Here is a 17,418-nt window from a genome sequence, read left to right as displayed (position 1 = left end):
TGTCTCAAATCGCACAGTAAACAAACTCACAGCACAGGCGCTCTTCAAATCCCTCGCACACCGACAGACAGCTCGGGTTGTTTGTTTTCTCTCTCTCTCTCTCCTCCTCCGCCCGCCCGCTCTCTCTCTCTCTCTCTCTCTCTCTCTCTTTTAAATGAACTATTCCCAGGGGTTAACTTTTACCTCAGCCTTCATTCCCAGGGATCTGTACAACGCCATGGAGTGGAGGAAAACATCTCGCTGTGTTTTCCTAGTCCTCCCCCAGAGACCTTATAACATCTGTGTAGATGTAACTACCCTGGACCCTGCTGTGATTCTATACCCCATTGCAGGCCATTACACCACACTTACACTGACCCTTTCAAAAACACACCGCCAGGCTCCAGCTATGTTTATCGTAGGCATTCAGTGTTAGAGAGTTAGCTTTTAACCTAGTCTTGTTTTTTGTTTTTTTTTGCAGCTAATTTATGTGGGAGATGTTTGTAGCTCTGTTACTTTTTGACCCCTTGACATCCTTAGTGTGATTTGAATGTTTTTAAACACACATTGTGAAGTCAGCTGGACAAGTTGTGGACAATTGGAACAACCAAAGTGTTTTCTCACGATAAATACACATGATTTATTTACAAATAAAGTGGTTATAATAGAAATAAATACAAAATAAAAATCTGAGCATTATACTTCATGTGGTATTGCACCCAATTCTAAATGTACATCAGAAATACATTTTCAAAACCAGCAAAGGATTATTCCTCCAAGTAAAATATTTATTTTTCCCAACTTTAACTAGACATAAATATATTCATATATAGTTATTTTTTCTTCTTCTCCCAAAATAGCTCTGTTTGTGTCTTTTTTTCTTTCATATAAATAAAACATTTTCATTGGGAAACCGGGTGTCCATATAACCTCACACTCTATGTCTTTCTCAGTCTCCATCCCTCCATCCCTCTCTCTCTCTCTCTCTCTCTGTATGTCTCAACGGCAGCCACATCCCTCCACAATCATATCCTGGTAGTTTTTGAGGATGACCTTCTCATACTCATCCAGATAGAGCAACGATATGGGGCTGAGCTCTGTGGGCACGCAGCACGCCCGGGGGATGTTGGAGTTCACAGAGTTGACCAGAGTCTGAACGATGGCGTGGTTGGTGGAGTTGAGGTGGTCGGCCAATGGGAAGGGACATACCCCGTGGCAGTAGAAGGCATGGTAGCCAGGGGGCGCCACTATCCACTCGTTCCAGCCCACTTCGCTGAAGTCCACGTCGAGTTCGTGTCTGTGGCAGTTGGCCTTGTGTTGATGCTTCCTCCTCTGTTTCCTGTGGCCTGCTGCCTGTCTCTTGTCCCTGTGCAGCACCGCGTTCCCCCGCCCGTCATGACTGTAGGTCACCAGCAGGGGTCGAGCCTGGGGCCATGAGTCCTGGTCCTCGTGGAGGGAGCGGCTCACCCTGACGTGCCTGCTCTGTCTCTGGGCCTCCTCGACCCCCTGGGTGTCTGGGTGGAACACCTCCACCATGAATCCGTGGTTGTGGCTCCCCCCGGAGGACCACTGGGACACGGCGGGGCTGACGTCGAAGCTTTCCCAGCGGCTCAGAGAATCCTGCACCAGCCGGGTGTCCAGGAGGCGCGTCAGGGGTTCCCCACGGGGAGATGCAGGGGCTCCAAACACCTCGTACACGTTGATACGATGGATGCCACCAACACTGGTACTGGTATTGGTACTGGAGCTGTTACTGCTGTTGTAACTGGTGTTACTGGTGGGAGCTGCTGTGACCCCCAGGACCTGGTCCCTGTAGACCCGGAGCTCTGCAGAGGTGATGAGCTCTTCTCCAGGGATGGAGGTGAGATTGAAGAAGAACTGCTGGGTGGTCCTGCCCTTCAGACTTGCCAGAGCCTCCATGGATTCTACAATTGAGAAGGAGAAGGAGAGAGTAAGGGTCAGTGGATGATGTTGACATAGAAATTCATGGCTAAGCTCAGGACATTTTCTTTTTTTTACTATAAAGGTTGTAGAGTAACTCCATGACTGACCAAGATTTACTGTCCTAACAAACGGGTTTTCTTTCCATAGCTCACTAAAACACACACACACACACACACACACACACACACACACACACACACACACACACACACACACACACACACACACACACACACACACACCCACACACACACACCCACACACATACACACACACACACACACACACACACACACACACACACAAGAAAACGACTGGCTGTGTGTGGGTGTAGATCATTGTCGTCATACACACGGCATCATACACATACACTCACTTACTCCAAGAGCATGAGTCAATGTAAAGGGAACAGGTTACAATTAGGACATACATTCCACCAGAGTAAATGTCATGACATCAAAGCAGTGGCGTTCCCATGTATTGATAAGATCTAGCAGGGAGCAGTGATAGCCTCTAACCATTATGCATGCAAGGCCACTAAATACCATAGACAATGTTCTGCCCTTGAGGATTTGTTTGCTACATGATGGAGTCCTGTTATTATTGGATGTGTGGATAACGCCATTGTTGTCCATCATGGAATCATCAAAGCTAGATTATTGTGACATAATGAAAGGCCATAGGGAAGTATATCTCATTTATCTTAGGGTGGGTTCATAAATTTAACCTGGAGTGCCAGAGTGCGCTCTGGGTGTTCGTAAATTCAGAGCGTTTTGCTCTCGGAGCGCTCAGAGCGCCCACTGGATGCTCTGGCCGAGCAGTAGGGTTGATCCGAGCGTTCTGACCTCACAACGGCAGTCAAGCGTCAAGCTAACTGGCTAATCGTTGGCTAGCTTGCTAGCTACTTCCAGACACATAATGAGAGAACACCTGACTCTGATCATTTTACTCCCCCTAGCAGAGCTGGTTAGGCTGTTTTCATGTTATCCAGAGCATTGGTGACTGTAGCTGTGCTGCTGGCAACAATTTAATTACGTATTTTTCCCGACGTTTACTGACACCGGCCATATTCGACGGGTGTTGAACGTTCGTAAATTCGCCAGTTATTCTGCTCTCTGGCACACTCAGATGAGAGCGCTCTGAAATCGGAGTAGATAGCCAGAGTGACTTTACAAACGCACCCATTGTCACGTCCTGGCCAGTATATAAGGTTAATTGTTTTGTAGTTTGGTCAGGGCGTGACAGAGGGTATTTGTTTTATGTGGTTCAGGGTGGTGTGTTTTGTTAAAAGGGTGTTTGTTTTAGTAATTCCGGGTGTTGGTTTATGTTTAGGTATTTCTATGGGGAGTCTAGTGAATGTATGTCTATGTTTGGTTAATTGGGGTTGGGACTCTCAGTTGAAGGCAGGTGTTGTCTATCTGCCTTTGATTGAGAGTCTCATATAGTAGGGTGTGTTTGTGTTTGGGATTTGTGGGTGATTGTTCTGTGTTCAGCCCTAGGCTTTGCCAGACTGTTTGTTGGTTGTGCGTTCATTCTCGTGGTTTGTTATTTTTTATTCATTTTGGAAAGTTAATAAATCTCAAAATGAGCATACACGTACCTGCTGCATTTTGGTCTACCTTCACCGACGATGATTTCGTTATATCGTCAGAAGATGAAGACGACAACCGTGACACCCATGTTTTTCACACCTTTTTGGTCGCAATCTATAGCTAAACCTGTTATTACTCTGTGCATATTTGGCTCGATTGATAATGAATTATTACATTAGTGTGTAAAACAATGTCAGATACATGTCAATGTCAACACTTCTCATTTTTTTGATTGCAGTCAAACTTTGAACATTTACCTTTATGTGTTTTACAGACGGTACAAAGAGAAGATTGTTATCCGTTTGGAGTGGTAAAATAAACACCAACTTTGAACTCAGGGCTTTTTCAAAGGAGGCATTTAGGAAATTCCACCCTCTCATCCTAAATCTCCCTCCAGAAGCACAAAGACCTCAATTAGGACTATCACTCCTTATTGATGTGGGGAAACCCCTTCTGTCTACTTCTCTCATTCAAATCCCTCTCTCCTTCTCTCTTTTGGCCCACTCACTCCAAAATGCCTCGTTCCCCACCTTTCTCTCTTTCCCCTCAGCCCCAAATCTCCCTCTCCCCTTCTATCTCTCTCTTCAACCCAAATCCCCCCTCTCGCTCTTTAGCCCCAAATCTCTCTTTTTATTCTGCCCCCTCCTCTCTCTCTCTCTCTCTCTCTCTTTCTATCTTTCTCTCTCTCCAGATCCCTGCTGTGTGGGTGAAGGAGGTGCTGCGCTGCGTGTGAACAACATGCCAGGGCTTGTCTAAGAGTTGTGAACCACAGATATGAGCGTATCAACATTCCTAATTTGTTTTCTCGCTGTGTGCCAAAAACAAAAGATAACGGCTAATGTTGGGTCATTCATCTCTGCCTGTCTCTGGCAGCCGGTGCCTGTGTTAGGCCTGGAAATGTTATTTTTGGCAAAGAAAATAGTTATTTTTGAAAACCGATACCACAAAAAGGAATAATCCCTCTGAAATGAATATCAAGGAAGAGATGTGATGCATCGATAGGGCTTCGGGATTTTACGTTATGTTTTACATGTGTAGCTACACGTCTATTAGATGTATAGGACCTCCACTCTTCCCACTTGTACCATGGGAACAATTGAAACATCCAGAACCATGCTACGCTGGACCACAGGATCAAAAGACAGGAGGAGGCCAGGGGGATAAACAACTAAACAGGGCTGAAATGTATTCCAAGGTGCAGAGTGCGGAGTCAAGCGGCAGCTTACAGTAGTGGAGTGAGTGGTCTCAGTCCCAGTCGCCATGCCAGCCAGCCTGTGTGGTGTTTTAGTGTGTCTGTGGTGTTTGTAGGGTGTCAGCGGTGTTTGTAGTGTGTCAGTGGTGTTTGTAGGGTGTCCGTGGTGTTTGTAGTGTGTCAGTGGTGTTTGTAGGGTGTCAGTGGTGTTTGTAGTGTGTCAGTGGTGTTTGTAGGGTGTCTGTGGTGTTTGTAGGGTGTCTGTGGGGTTTGTAGTATGTCTGTGGTGTTTGTAGTGTGTCTGTGGTGTTTGTAGGGTGTCTGTGGTGTTTGTAGTGTGTCCGTGGTGTTTGTAGGGTATCCGTGGTGTTTGTAGTGTGTCTGTGGGGTTTGTAGTGTGTCTGTGGTGTTTGTAGGGTGTCTGTGGTGTTTGTAGTGTGTCTGTGGTGTTTGTAGTGTGTCCGTGGTGTTTGTAGGGTGTCCGTGGTGTTTGTAGGGTGTCAGTGGCGTTTGTAGTGTGTCTGTGGTGTTTGTAGGGTGTCTGTGGTGTTTGTAGGGTGTCTGTGGTGTTTGTAGTGTGTCTGTGGTGTTTGTAGGGTGTCTGTGGTGTTTGTAGTGTGTCTGTGGTGTTTGTAGTGTGTCTGTGGTGTTTGTAGTGTGTCTGTGGTGTTTGTAGGGTCTCTGTGGTGTTTGTAGTGTGTCTGTGGTGTTTGTAGTGTGTCCGTGGTGTTTGTAGTGTGTCTGTGGTGTTTGTAGGGTGTCCGTGGTGTTTGTAGTGTGTCCGTGGTGTTTGTAGTGTGTCCGTGGTGCTTGTAGTGTGTCAGTGGTGTTTGTAGTGTGTCTGTGGTGTTTGTAGGGTGTCCGTGGTGTTTGTAGTGTGTCAGTGGTGTTTGTAGTGTGTCCGTGGTGTTTGTGGGGTGTCCGTGGTGTTTGTAGGGTGTCCGTGGTGTTTGTAGGGTGTCAGTGGCGTTTGTAGTGTATCAATGGTGTTTGTAGTTTGTCAGTGCGTCCACTGGGTGTCATCCCTACCAGGCCTCAGGAGAGGAGAACACCCAACCAACCACCCATCCTGACTCAACCACTCCAACGAGTCACTCACTTTGTGGAAACTTCCCATGCAGTCAAACACTCAGGAGTCTGTGTAAAAGGCCATCCACGAATGCATTGTGCATGTACTGTACACTACTGGAGGTAGCGCAAACTTCCTTTTAGGCCATATTCATTCTCAAGACAGATTTGTTTTATTTTAAATTCATTTAACCTTGATTTAACTAGGCAAGAGCAAATTCTTATTTACAATGACGGCCTACCTCGGCCAAACCCGGACGACACTGGGCCAATTATGTGCCGCCCTATGGCACTCCCAATCACGGCCGGTTGTGATACAGCCCAGGACCGAACCAGGGTCTGCAGTGACGCCTCTAGCACTGAGACGCAGTGCCTTAGACCACTGCGCCACTCGGGAGCCCCAAATAAACAGTACAGATGCATGATGGGCGATGGTTTTCAAGCAATGAGAGGTTAAGGTTTACATGTTTATTTATTGTTTTGGTCTATTTTGTTGCATTACTGTAAATGAAATGCCCAGAATAGAGGGTTAGACACTCTGAACACATCTCTACCCACTGTTACTCTACACCATAGTACAGGTACATACAGACATACACAATAACAAACCCCCCAAAATATTGGCCAGAGTTCCTTCACATCATGACACCCAAAGCAAATGTCCCTTTGTGCCTCCAGTTCAACTCTTGTATCAAGTATCTCACGTTCTATTTTTTTGCATTTAGACCAATTGGCCCTTACTGAAACAATCATCTGGTTGGCATGCGTTTCTGAGGTTTATAAATGTAACGCAGTCAGCGACGCATATGTAGCTATATAATAAGTATGTAATGATGGGGTTATATTATTGGAACGTGCATAATTACGCACGAAGCGCGATTGGAAAAGAATTGCGGGCACCCCCAGAACCAGAATGACTAAGTAACTGACTTTTCGGTCTTTTCTAAAAGTGAGACGGAGCTCAGTCGGCAGTGGCCTCTATCATAATGCGTGTGTGGACAGTGTAGTGTAATGTCATGTGTTGTTGAAGTAGCAGCGGGGCGATGACTATCACGCACACCGCCCTTACTTTATCCCTCTGCTGCGTTGCGTGTCTGGGAAAACTGTTTTCAGGGCCCATGCAAAACACCATACATTATTAAGAAACAAATGACCCTTGTGATGCCGCCAACCGTGACGTGTTGATGCCTGTTTTAAAGCGCAGCCAATTGAATGTTCCGGGGAACGGGTTGCATTCACTCATATTTGAGGGATGACATTGCACTTCAACGTTACACATCAACCGCTTCTCTGTCGAACCCTGACGATGAGTTTATCTCGTTAAATTGTTCAATTACACTTGTTATTGTAACATGATCTACTTATAACGGGGATGTGTCCCTGACGCGTGTCACTCTGTTAGGATGTGAGTGGGCCTGTCATAAAAAAAGTGTAATTGCTCTGAAAATCCTCCTCACACCCTGAGTCATGTTTAAATACAGGGTTGACATGTCTGAGGGAGCAGAGGTGCTCTACGTTGCCAGGTGACATATGCCACTAATACGTACCTTCATGGTGAAAGCTTCTAATCGTGTTGGCCTTGCTGGCGGCTCTCTCTGCGTGTCTCCCCATGCTCCGGGGTCGTTTAGTGCTGTGGTCTCCGTTCACCGAGTGCATACGGTACAAGTCCACCATGTACTGGGGAACCACAGCCTGCCTGCTCGGGTTCGGCCTCCGTTTAAGTCCGAACATATTGAGGAGCCGCAGCTCAAACTCGTTAAGAAAGTTGTCAGACTGCTCCGGGCTCTGCTTCCCGGACTCGCTGTACTTCCTCCGGCCGACCTCGGGGATAAGTCCCGCAGCGCCTCCTAGCAACACCTGAGCCAGCAGCAGTACCATGAGAGAACGAAACACGGCGACCATGGTCAGTCAGTCCCTGTGAGGAGAGGAGAGCAGCTTCTGTCAATACACAGGCGACGCCGGCGACACACAGCACACAGGCAGCTATCGACAGCGAGACATCGGCGGACCACTGTAAAATGACCCCAGATCAGCTGCGATAGACTGTTTCTTCTTCCATACAATAGGAATTATTATTAAAGGAACATCAGGTTAAAAGTAATGACACGTCACTTTGAGCTAAAGAACAGAGCGGTTGGGAATATCGTCCCTGCGGACTATGCTAAGTGAAATGGGAGATTGATCTTTTAACATTATCGGGGCAAAACTAAACCACCAGAATATCAAGGTGAAGAAGGTATGAAAGAGAATTGTCTAACAACAAAAAAAGGGGGGATGGTACAGGAAAGGAGAAAATCAAAGAAACTGGAAGAAGAACAGAGAGAAGGTGGCAGACAAAAAAGTCTGCAATTACAGAAACGATAAGAGGACGTGTTTTTTGGTGGAGGTGCATAAATGAAACACAACACAGCGCTAAGAACACACAGAGTGTGAACGAATGTGATGATCAAAACGGTTCTAATAGAGACGGTCGTTGCAGCAGTCAGACAGCGCTACGAGAGTCATTTTGGTGAGGCTTTGACTGCTACGTAGAGTTACTTCAAGGAGTTCGCAGGTGTGAGATCTGACGTGCGTATACTGGCCAGGCGTTTCCACCGCGCAGACAAAGACGTCAGAAACACCCAGGTCTAAATCCAAAAAGTACTACCAGTAGATATTCATTTTAGTGTGTATGTTTTGGAATTTGTGGGAACTTTCACCCCAAAATACAGGCTTACAACATAGAATAAAATAAACATCTTATGTGTTTTCTTCAATAGAATTGGGAAATCACGAGAGGGAAATTAGATCCAGAATACTCAGTGGATATATGTAGCCTAGTCCATGAGCGTTGTGCAACTTTTCCCTAAATATTAAAGTTGTCATTGACTTCAATAATAAGTACCTGTAAAAAAATGATTTTACCTGATAAGGAAGCGCTGTGTCCAGTCGTCCTTCCAGCTTTGGGCTCCAATAAATTCCACATTAATTCGTGTTTATTCCACGCTTTCCTTCTGTGGACGAAATACAGTCCGTGCACTGCTCCGATCGCCTCCTCTTGCACATATCTCCGCAGCTGGGAATCTGGAGACTTCTTGGTCAATAGAATAAATCAAAAAAATTGCCTACGTTCTATCTAAGCGGACTTGTGTAGGAAGAACCCATCGAATTAAGAATAAAGAAGCGCCATTAAACATCTTCAAATGCTAACTTTAGGGTCAAGTTTAGCAGAGAGCGGGTGTGGAAGATTAAACTGTACTCTGTCCGTCGCTCCTTGTACTCTGTGTCTGTGGGTTGGGGAGCGTCACCTCTCTCTCCTGTGCGCGGCACACTGTAGCGGTCCAATTGATTGTTGCCTTTTCTTACCCGGACGAGGCTTTTTGTCGTCCAGTGATGTCACCAACGCAGAGCTGTCATTCATGTCGATTCCAACCACCTCCGGTGCCTTTTCAACCAGTCACCAACAGTAGCCTGCTCAAACTCGCGCTACGGCCTTTACATCTTTTGCTTTTTACAAAATGACTAAAATATGAGACTTTCTTTGACTATAGACTTTTATTCGTTTGTGTGATATAACACTGAAAGCATCAACATATATACGTTTTATTTTCTATTTTTGTACAATACTCATTGTTCTGCATTGTTCTCGTGTTCTTTCTCAATTTATGCAGAGCCAGACAACATTTTTACAAGTATGTCATTGTTGATCATTAAAGAGTTAAAAAAAAAATTGTAGTAAGGTGTAACAGTTTCAAAACTATTAGAGCGAATGCGCCATGTGGATGGACTATATTAGTACAAATGCGTTATGCACACACACACACACACACACACACACACACACACACACACACACGCGCGCGCGCACACGGTTGTTTTACTATATTTGTGGGGACCAAACAATTGATTTCTATTCAAAATCCTATTTTCCATACCCCTTAACCTAACCCTAACCTTAACCACAGCCTCCAAACCCTAACCACTAACCCTAAATAGCCTTTTTCCTTGTGGCAACCAACGAAATGTACACCACGAATGTTCTGTGTTTTACTATCCTTGTGAGGACACCCAAGGATAGTAAAACCAAACACACACACACACACACACACACACAATAATATAATTGTATGTGTCAAAATTGACCCAGTACTACACAAGTGCAAATATTGTTTAAACTGCCCATATATGCCTACTGTACTCAATTATAAATACAGTGTGTATCTTAGATCCTTGTGGGTGATTGATCAAGATGTGTTAATTCCTGGATTAAGCATGTTTTACTATTGGATAAAAATAAATTGACAATGAGCTGGCAAATGTGTTGTCTTTGGTAGATTAGGGAGATTAGGGGCTGTAGTGACTGTCCTATCCTACCCTCTCAGCGCTGACCTCTGAACTTCACCCCTAATTGGTATCCCTCCTGTCCTATCCTTTGTCCTGGAAAAAGGGACAAGACAAATATTGACAAAGTCCATAGTCTTCTCCAGGCTGGACCCAGTCAGTTTGAAAAGATGAATTGATTGCCTGAGAAAACAAACTGTAGCTGTGTTTTAGTCTAGTCCAGTCAAGCTCAGGTTGAACATCGAAACACTGTGTTTATTGATTCTTTAAAACACATTTTCACTACTTCATTTCTGAGTAGTTGTTTCTCCCGTCATGTGTTCGAAGATGATCCTCCATTTCTCAGAGAGTGGATACTGTCAGTTACCAGCCCCCAGCAGCATAGTACAGCTAGGGGGAAGAGAAGCTGGGGTCCTTTGTTGATAGGTGTTGTTGGCTATATACAAGCCTATAGGCTTTACTCAACAGCTCTGATGTTAGAGACATCTCCATGTGAAAACCCCTCATCGATTACAGCTAGTTATTTCCACTAAGTGATGATGGTAGGGCAGAAGGTTGTGTTGTGACCAAAGCAACGGGCCTGTTTTGTTTGCTGAGACGGCAAAAGATTAAACCCAATTGAGATCAGAAGATATCTTTGTCTGCTTCTAGGACAATAACATTTTATAAGGGATAATCCGCCTGGATCATCTACAGCTGAAGTCAGAAGTTTACATACACCTTAGCCAAATACATTTAAACTCAGTTTTACACAATTCCTGACATTTAATCCTCATACAAATTCCCTGTCTTAGGTCAGTTAGGATCACCACTTTATTTTAAGAATGTGAAATGTCAGAATAATAGAAGAGAGAATGATTTATTTCAGCTTTTATTTCTTTCATCACATTCCCAGTGGGTCAGAAGTTTACATACACTCAATTAGTATTTTGTAGCATTGCCTTTACATTGTTTAACTTGGGTCAAACGTTTCAGGTAGCCTTCCTCAAGCTTCCCACAATAAGATGGGTGAATTTCGGCCCATTCCTCCTGACAGAGCTGGTGTAACCGAGTCAGCTTTGTAGGTCTCCTTGCTCGCACATGCTTTTTAATTTCTGCCCACAAATTTTCAATAGGATTGAGGTCAGGGCTTTGTGATGGCCACTCCAATACCTTGACTTTGTTGTCCTTAAGCCATTTTGCCACAACTTTGGAAGTATGCTTGGGGTCATTGTTCATTTGGAAGACCCATTTGCGACCAAGCTTTAACTTCCTGATTGATGTCTTGAGATGTTGCTTCAATATATCCACATAATTTTCCATCCTCATGATGCCATCTACTTTGTTAAGTGCACCAGTCCCTCCTGCAGCAAAGCACCCCCATAACATGATGCTGCCACCCCCCGTGCTTCACGGTTGGGATGGCATTCTTCGGCTTGCAAGCCTCCCCCTTTTTCCTCCAAACATAATGATGGTCATCATGGCCAAACAGTTCTATTTTTGTTTCGTCAGACCAGAGGACATTTCTCCAATAAGTACGATCTTTGTCCCCATGATGCAGTTGCAAACCGTAGTCTGGATTTTTTATGCCAGTTTTGGAGCAGTGGTTTCTTCCTTGCTGAGTGGCCTTTCAGTTTATGTCAATATAGGACTCGTTTTACTGTGGATATAGATACTTTTGTACCTGTTTCCTCCAGCATCTTCACAAGGTCCTTTGCTGATGTTCTGGGATTGATTTGCACTTTTCGCACCAAAGTACATTCATCTCTACGAGACAGAATGCGTCTGCTTCCTGAGCGGTATGACGGCTGCGTGGTCCCATGGTGTTTATACTTGAGTACTATTGTTTGTACAGATGAACGTGGTACCTTCAGGTGTTTGAAAATTGCTCCGAAGGATGAACCAGACTTGTGGAGGTCTACAATTTATTTACTGAGGTCTTGGCTGATTTCTTTTGATTTTCCCATGATGTCAAGCAAAGAGGCACTGAGTTTGAAGGTAGGCCTTGAAATACATCCACAGGTACACCTCCAATTGACTCAAACAATGTCAATTAGCCTAACAGAAACTTCTAAAGCCATGACATCATTTTCTGGAATTTTCTAAGCTGTTTAAAGGCACAGTCAACTTAGTGTATGTAAACTTCTGACCCACTGGAATTGTGATACAGTGAATTATAAGGGAAATAATCTGTCTGTAAACAATTGTTGGAAAAATACTTGTGTCATGCACAAAGTAGACGTCCTAACCGACTTGCCAAAACTATAGTTTGTTAACAAGAAATTTGTGGAGTGGTTGAAAAACGAGTTTTAATGACTCCAACCTAAGTGTATGTAAACTTACGACTTCAACTGTATTTAGCAATTCAAATACAGTAGGAGCTGATGGAGCATACATACCTTCTCCTGTCTGACTGACTGACTGACTGACTGACTGACGCTTTATCCTCGAGTGTCATAGAACTCTTCCTCTTTCTCTTCCTTTACATCTGTCTCTCTCTTGGTTAACAATGACAAATATACTGAACAAAAATATAAACGCAACATGAAACAATTTCAGATACACTTCATAGAAGGAAATCAGTCAATTTAAAATAAATAAATTAGGCGCTAATCTATGGATTTCACATGAGTGGGCAGGGGTGCAGCCATTGGTGGGCCTGAGAGGGCATAGCCCCACCCACTTGGGAGCCAATCAGAATGAGTTTTTACCCACAAAAGGGCTTTATTACAGACAGAAATACTCCTCCTTGTGTATTCTACTATTCTAACTTGCAATAGTAAGTTGAGACCCTGACTGAGTTTTCCGAGGGCCATCAAAGGGGCCGCATGCCACCAGTTGCCCATCCCTGCTTTAGATGGAAGGATAAGGTAGTCTCTCACACAGCGACCTATGACTATATCTTTAATTGCCCAATGAGAGGATTAGAAGGGCAGAAAGAGAGGATTTATCTGATCCCTGCTTTCTGTGTGCGTGTCTGCGTGTTTGTGTTGGCACAGCTTGTGACAGGTAGAGAGGAATGTGTCCATCACCCCAGCAGGCTCCCCTGAGGGACGTGATCCGTGCTGTCCCCTCCTCTCAGTCCAGCAGACCACATGGCTCTCTGGGTTCTGGAGTCACTCTGACCTTCATTCACTGATATCATTATCTGTGGAGAAAGTAGTCTTCTACTGGGGTTATCAAAAAGAAGTAGATGATCCAATTATTTTGTTGATTGAAAAGAACAGCTATCAATAAGCTCCACAAGGCTGGTTGGGAGAGTCGACCCACTGGTGATCATGCCCAGAGGTTAACCAGTTACAGACCCTGGTTATGAAACGCTTGCCGAATTCAAGAATAGGGGTTTTGAAGTCATAAATGTGTATTATGACCCCACAGTAGCATACTACCCTGCATCCCACTGCTGGCTTACCCTTAAAGCTAAACAGGGCTGGTCCTGGTCAGTCCCTGGATGGGAGACCAGATGCTGCTGGAAGTGGTGTTGGAGGGCCAGTAGGAGCCACTCTTTCCTCTGGTCTAAAAAAATATCCCAATGCCCCAGGGCAGTGGTTGGGGACATTTGTATTTGTATTTATTATGGATCCCCACTAGCTGCTGCAGCTACTCTTCCTGGGGTCCAGCAAAATTAAGGCAGTATATACAATTTAAAAAACATTACAGTACATTCACAGACTGTGTGTCCTCAGGCCCCTACTCCACCACTACCACATATATACAGTACAAAATCCATGTGTGCTTGTGTGTATAGTGCTTATGCTATTGTGTGTATGCATGTGTCTGTGCCAAAGTTTGTTTTGCTTCACAGTCCCCGCTGTTCCATAAGGTGTTTTCTTATCTGTTTTTTACATCTAATTTTACTACTTGCATGAGTTACTTGATGTGGAATAGAGTTCCATATAGTCATGGCTCTATTTAGTACTGTGTGCCTCCCATAGTCTGTTCTGGACTTGGGGACTGTGAAGAGACCTCTTGTGACATGTCTTGTGGGGTATGCATGGGTGTCCGAGCTGTGTGCCAGTAGTTTAGACAGACAGCTCGGTGCATTCAACATGTCAATACCTCTCATGAATAAAAGTAGTGATGAAGTCAATCTCTCCTCCACTTTGAGCCAGGAGAGATTTACATTCATATTATTAATATTAGCTCTCTGTGTACATCCAAGGGCCAGCCGTGCTGCCCTGTTTTGGACCAATTGCAATTTTTTCCTTTTTTGTGGCACCTGACCACACGACTGAACAGTAGTCCAGGTGCGACAAAACTAGGGCCTGTAGGACCTGCCTTGTTGACAGTGCTGTGAAGAAGGTAGAGCAGCGCCTTATCATGGACATCTCCCCATCTTAGCTACTGTTGTATCAATAGGTTTTGATCAGGACAGTTTACAATCCAGCATAACTCCAAGCAGTTTAGTCACCTCAACTTGCTCAAATTCCACATTATTCATTACAATATTTAGTTGAGGTTTAGGGTTTATTGAATGATTTGCCCCTAATACAATGCTTTTGGTTTTTGAAATATTTAGGACTAACTTATTCCTTGACACCCACTCTGAAACTAACTGCAGCTCTTTGTTAAGTGTTGCAGTCATTTCAGTCGCTGTAGTAGCTGATGTGTATAGTGTTGTGTCATCCTCATACATAGACACTCTGGCTTTCCTCAAAGACAGTGGCAATTCATTAGTAAAGATTGAAAAAAGTAATGGCCTTGGGTAATTCCTGATTCTACCTGGATTAAGTTGGCGAGGCTCCCATTAAAGAACACCCTCTGTGTTCTGTTAGACAGGTAACTCTTTATCCACTATAAAGCAGGGGGTGTAAAGCCATAACACATACGTTTTGCCAACAGCAGACTATGATCGATAATGCCAAAGGCCGCACTGAAGTCTAACAAAACAGCCCACACAATATTTTTTATCATCAATTTCTCTCAGCCAATCATCATTAATTTGTGTAAGTGCTGTGCTTGTTGAATGCCCTTCTCTATAAGCATGCTGAAAGTCTGTTGTCAATTTGTTTTCTGTAAAATAGCATTGTATCTGGTCAAACACAATGTTTTCCAAAAGTTTACTAAGGGTTGGTAACAGACTGATTGTTCAGCCATTTGAGCCAGTAAAGGTGGCTTTATTTTTCTTAGGTAGCGGAATGACTTTTGCTTCCCTCCAGGCCTGAGGGCTTGAAAATGTGGAGATTGAAAATAGGCTTGAAAATAGTAGTGGCAATATCGTCCGCTATTATCCTCAGTGGCTTGTCATTGTTGATAGACAACCATTTTTTCACCTCTTCTTAACTAACTTCACGCAATTTAAAATTACAATGCTTGTCTTTCATAACTTGGCCAGATATACTTGGATGTGTAGTGTCAGCGTTTGTTGCTGGCATGTCATGCCTAAGTTTGCTAATCTTGCAAATGAAAAAAATAATTAAAGTAGTTGGCAATATCAGTGGGTTTTGTGATGAATGAGCCCTCTGTTTCAATGAATGATGGAGCTGAGTTCGCCTTTTTTCCCAGAATTTAATTTAAGGTGCTCCAAAGCTTTTTACTATGATTCTTTATTTCATTTATCTTGGTTTCATAGTGTAGTTTATTATTTTTTTTAAATTCAGTTTAGTCACATGATTTCTCAATTTGCAATAAGTTTTCCAGTCGGTTGTGCAGCCAGACTTATTTGCCATTCCTCTTGCCTCCTCCCTCTCAACCATACAATTTTTCAATTCCTCATCAATCCACGGTGATTTAACAGTTTTTACGGTCATTTTCTTCATGGGTGCGTGCTTATTAGCAACAGGAATAAGCAATTTCATAAATGTGTCAAGTGCAGTGTCTGCTCTTCATTACACACCACGGACCAACAGATACAGTGCCCTGCAAAAGTATTCATCTCTCTTGGCGTTTTTCCTATTTTGCTGCATTACAACCTGTAATTTAAATTGATTTTTATTTGGATTTCATGTAATAGATATACATAAAATAGTCCAAATTGGTGAAGTGAAATGAAAAAAATAACTTGTTTGAAAGAATTCTAAAAAATAAATAACGGAAAAGTGGTGCTTTGCTATGAAGCCCCTAAATAAGGTCTGGTGCAACCAATTACCTTCAGAAGTCACATAATTAGTTAAATAAAGTCCACCTGTGTGCAATCTAAGTGTCACATAATCTCAGTATATATATACCTGTTCCGAAAGGCCTCAGAGTCTGCAACACCACTAAGCAAGGGGCACCACCAAGCAAGCGGCACCATGAAGACCAAGGAGCTCTCCAAACAGGTCAGGGACAAAGTTGTGGAGAAGTACAGATCAGGGTTGAGTTATAAAAAAATATCCGAAATTTTGAACATCCCACGGCGCACCATTAAATCCATTATTCAAAATTGGAAAGAATATGGCACCACAACATACTTTCCAAGAGAGGGCTGTCCACCAAAACTCACGGACCAGGCAAGGAGGGCATTAATCAGAGAGGCAACAAAGAGACCAAAGATAACCCTGAAAGCGCTGCAAAGCTCCACAGCGGAGATTGGCGTATCTGTCCATAGGATCACTTTAAGCCGAACACTCCACAGAGCTGGGCTTTACGGAAGAGTAGCCAGAAAAAAATAAGCAAACACGTTTGGTGTTCACCAAAAGGCATGTGGGAGACACCCCAAACATAAGGAAGAAGGTACTCTGGTCAGATTATACAAAAATGTAGCTTTTTGGCCATCAAGGAAAATGCTATGTCTGGCGCAAACCTAACACCTCTCATCACCCCAAGAACACCATCCCCACAGTGAAGCATGGTGGTGGCAGCATCATGCTGTGGGGATGTTTTTAATCAGCAGGGACTGGGAAACTGGTCAGAATTGAAGGAATGATGGATTGCGCTAAATACAGGGAAATTCTTGAGGGAAATCTGTTTCAGTCTTCCAGAGATTTGAGACTGGGACGGAGATTCACCTTTCAGCAGGACAATGACCCTAATTATACTGCTAAAGCAACACTTAAGTGGTTTAAGGGGAAACATTTAAATGTCTTGGAATGGCCTAGTCAAAGCCCAGACCTCAATCCAATTGAGAATCTGTGGTATGACTTAAAGATTGCTGTACACCAGCAGAACCCATCCAACTTGAAGGAGCTGGAGCAGCTTTGCCTTGAAGAATGGGCAAAAATCCCAGTGGCTAGATGTGCCAAGTTTATAGAGACGTACCCCAAGAGACTTGCAGCTGTAATTGCAGCAAAAGGTGGCTCCACACAGTATTGAATAGTTATGCATGCTCAAGTTTTGTTTTTGTTTTTTGTGTTATTTCTTGTTTGTTTCCCACAAAAAAATATTTTGCATCTTCAAAGTGGTAGGCATGTTGTGTAAATCAAA

At 43.8% G+C, this 17,418-nt stretch overlaps 1 protein-coding gene across 1 annotated transcript; it reads right to left on the bottom strand.

Annotated features, from left to right (window-relative positions):
* Positions 1 to 593: 593 nt before the first annotated feature.
* On the bottom strand, positions 594 to 9,094 carry LOC115174481 (bone morphogenetic protein 2). The gene is made up of 3 exons (XM_029733034.1): positions 8,680 to 9,094; positions 7,323 to 7,690; positions 594 to 1,904 (listed from the first exon to the last, which is right to left on the bottom strand). The coding sequence occupies exons 2-3, from the start codon at positions 7,675 to 7,677 to the stop codon at positions 979 to 981; spliced, it is 1,281 nt and encodes a 426-aa protein (XP_029588894.1). The 5' UTR covers positions 7,678 to 7,690; positions 8,680 to 9,094; the 3' UTR covers positions 594 to 978.
* Between the last annotated feature and the right edge of the window lie 8,324 nt (positions 9,095 to 17,418).

Source organism: Salmo trutta, chromosome 35 (assembly GCF_901001165.1).
Source record: "Salmo trutta chromosome 35, fSalTru1.1, whole genome shotgun sequence".
In the NCBI taxonomy this organism is placed as follows: Eukaryota; Metazoa; Chordata; class Actinopteri; order Salmoniformes; family Salmonidae; genus Salmo; species Salmo trutta.
Note: the sequence above shows the minus strand (reverse complement) of the source record. Positions and strands in the feature narration are given on the sequence as shown.

Excerpts from the sequence above, each read along its gene's own strand:
- LOC115174481 (XM_029733034.1), bottom strand. The coding sequence starts at position 7,677 with ATGGTCGCCGTGTTTCGTTCTCTCATGGTACTGCTGCTGGCTCAGGTG. Across the intron at positions 1,905-7,322 it reads TAGAAGCTTTCACCATGAAG|AATCCATGGAGGCTCTGGCA; the intron begins GTACGTATTAGT and ends TCTCAATTGTAG.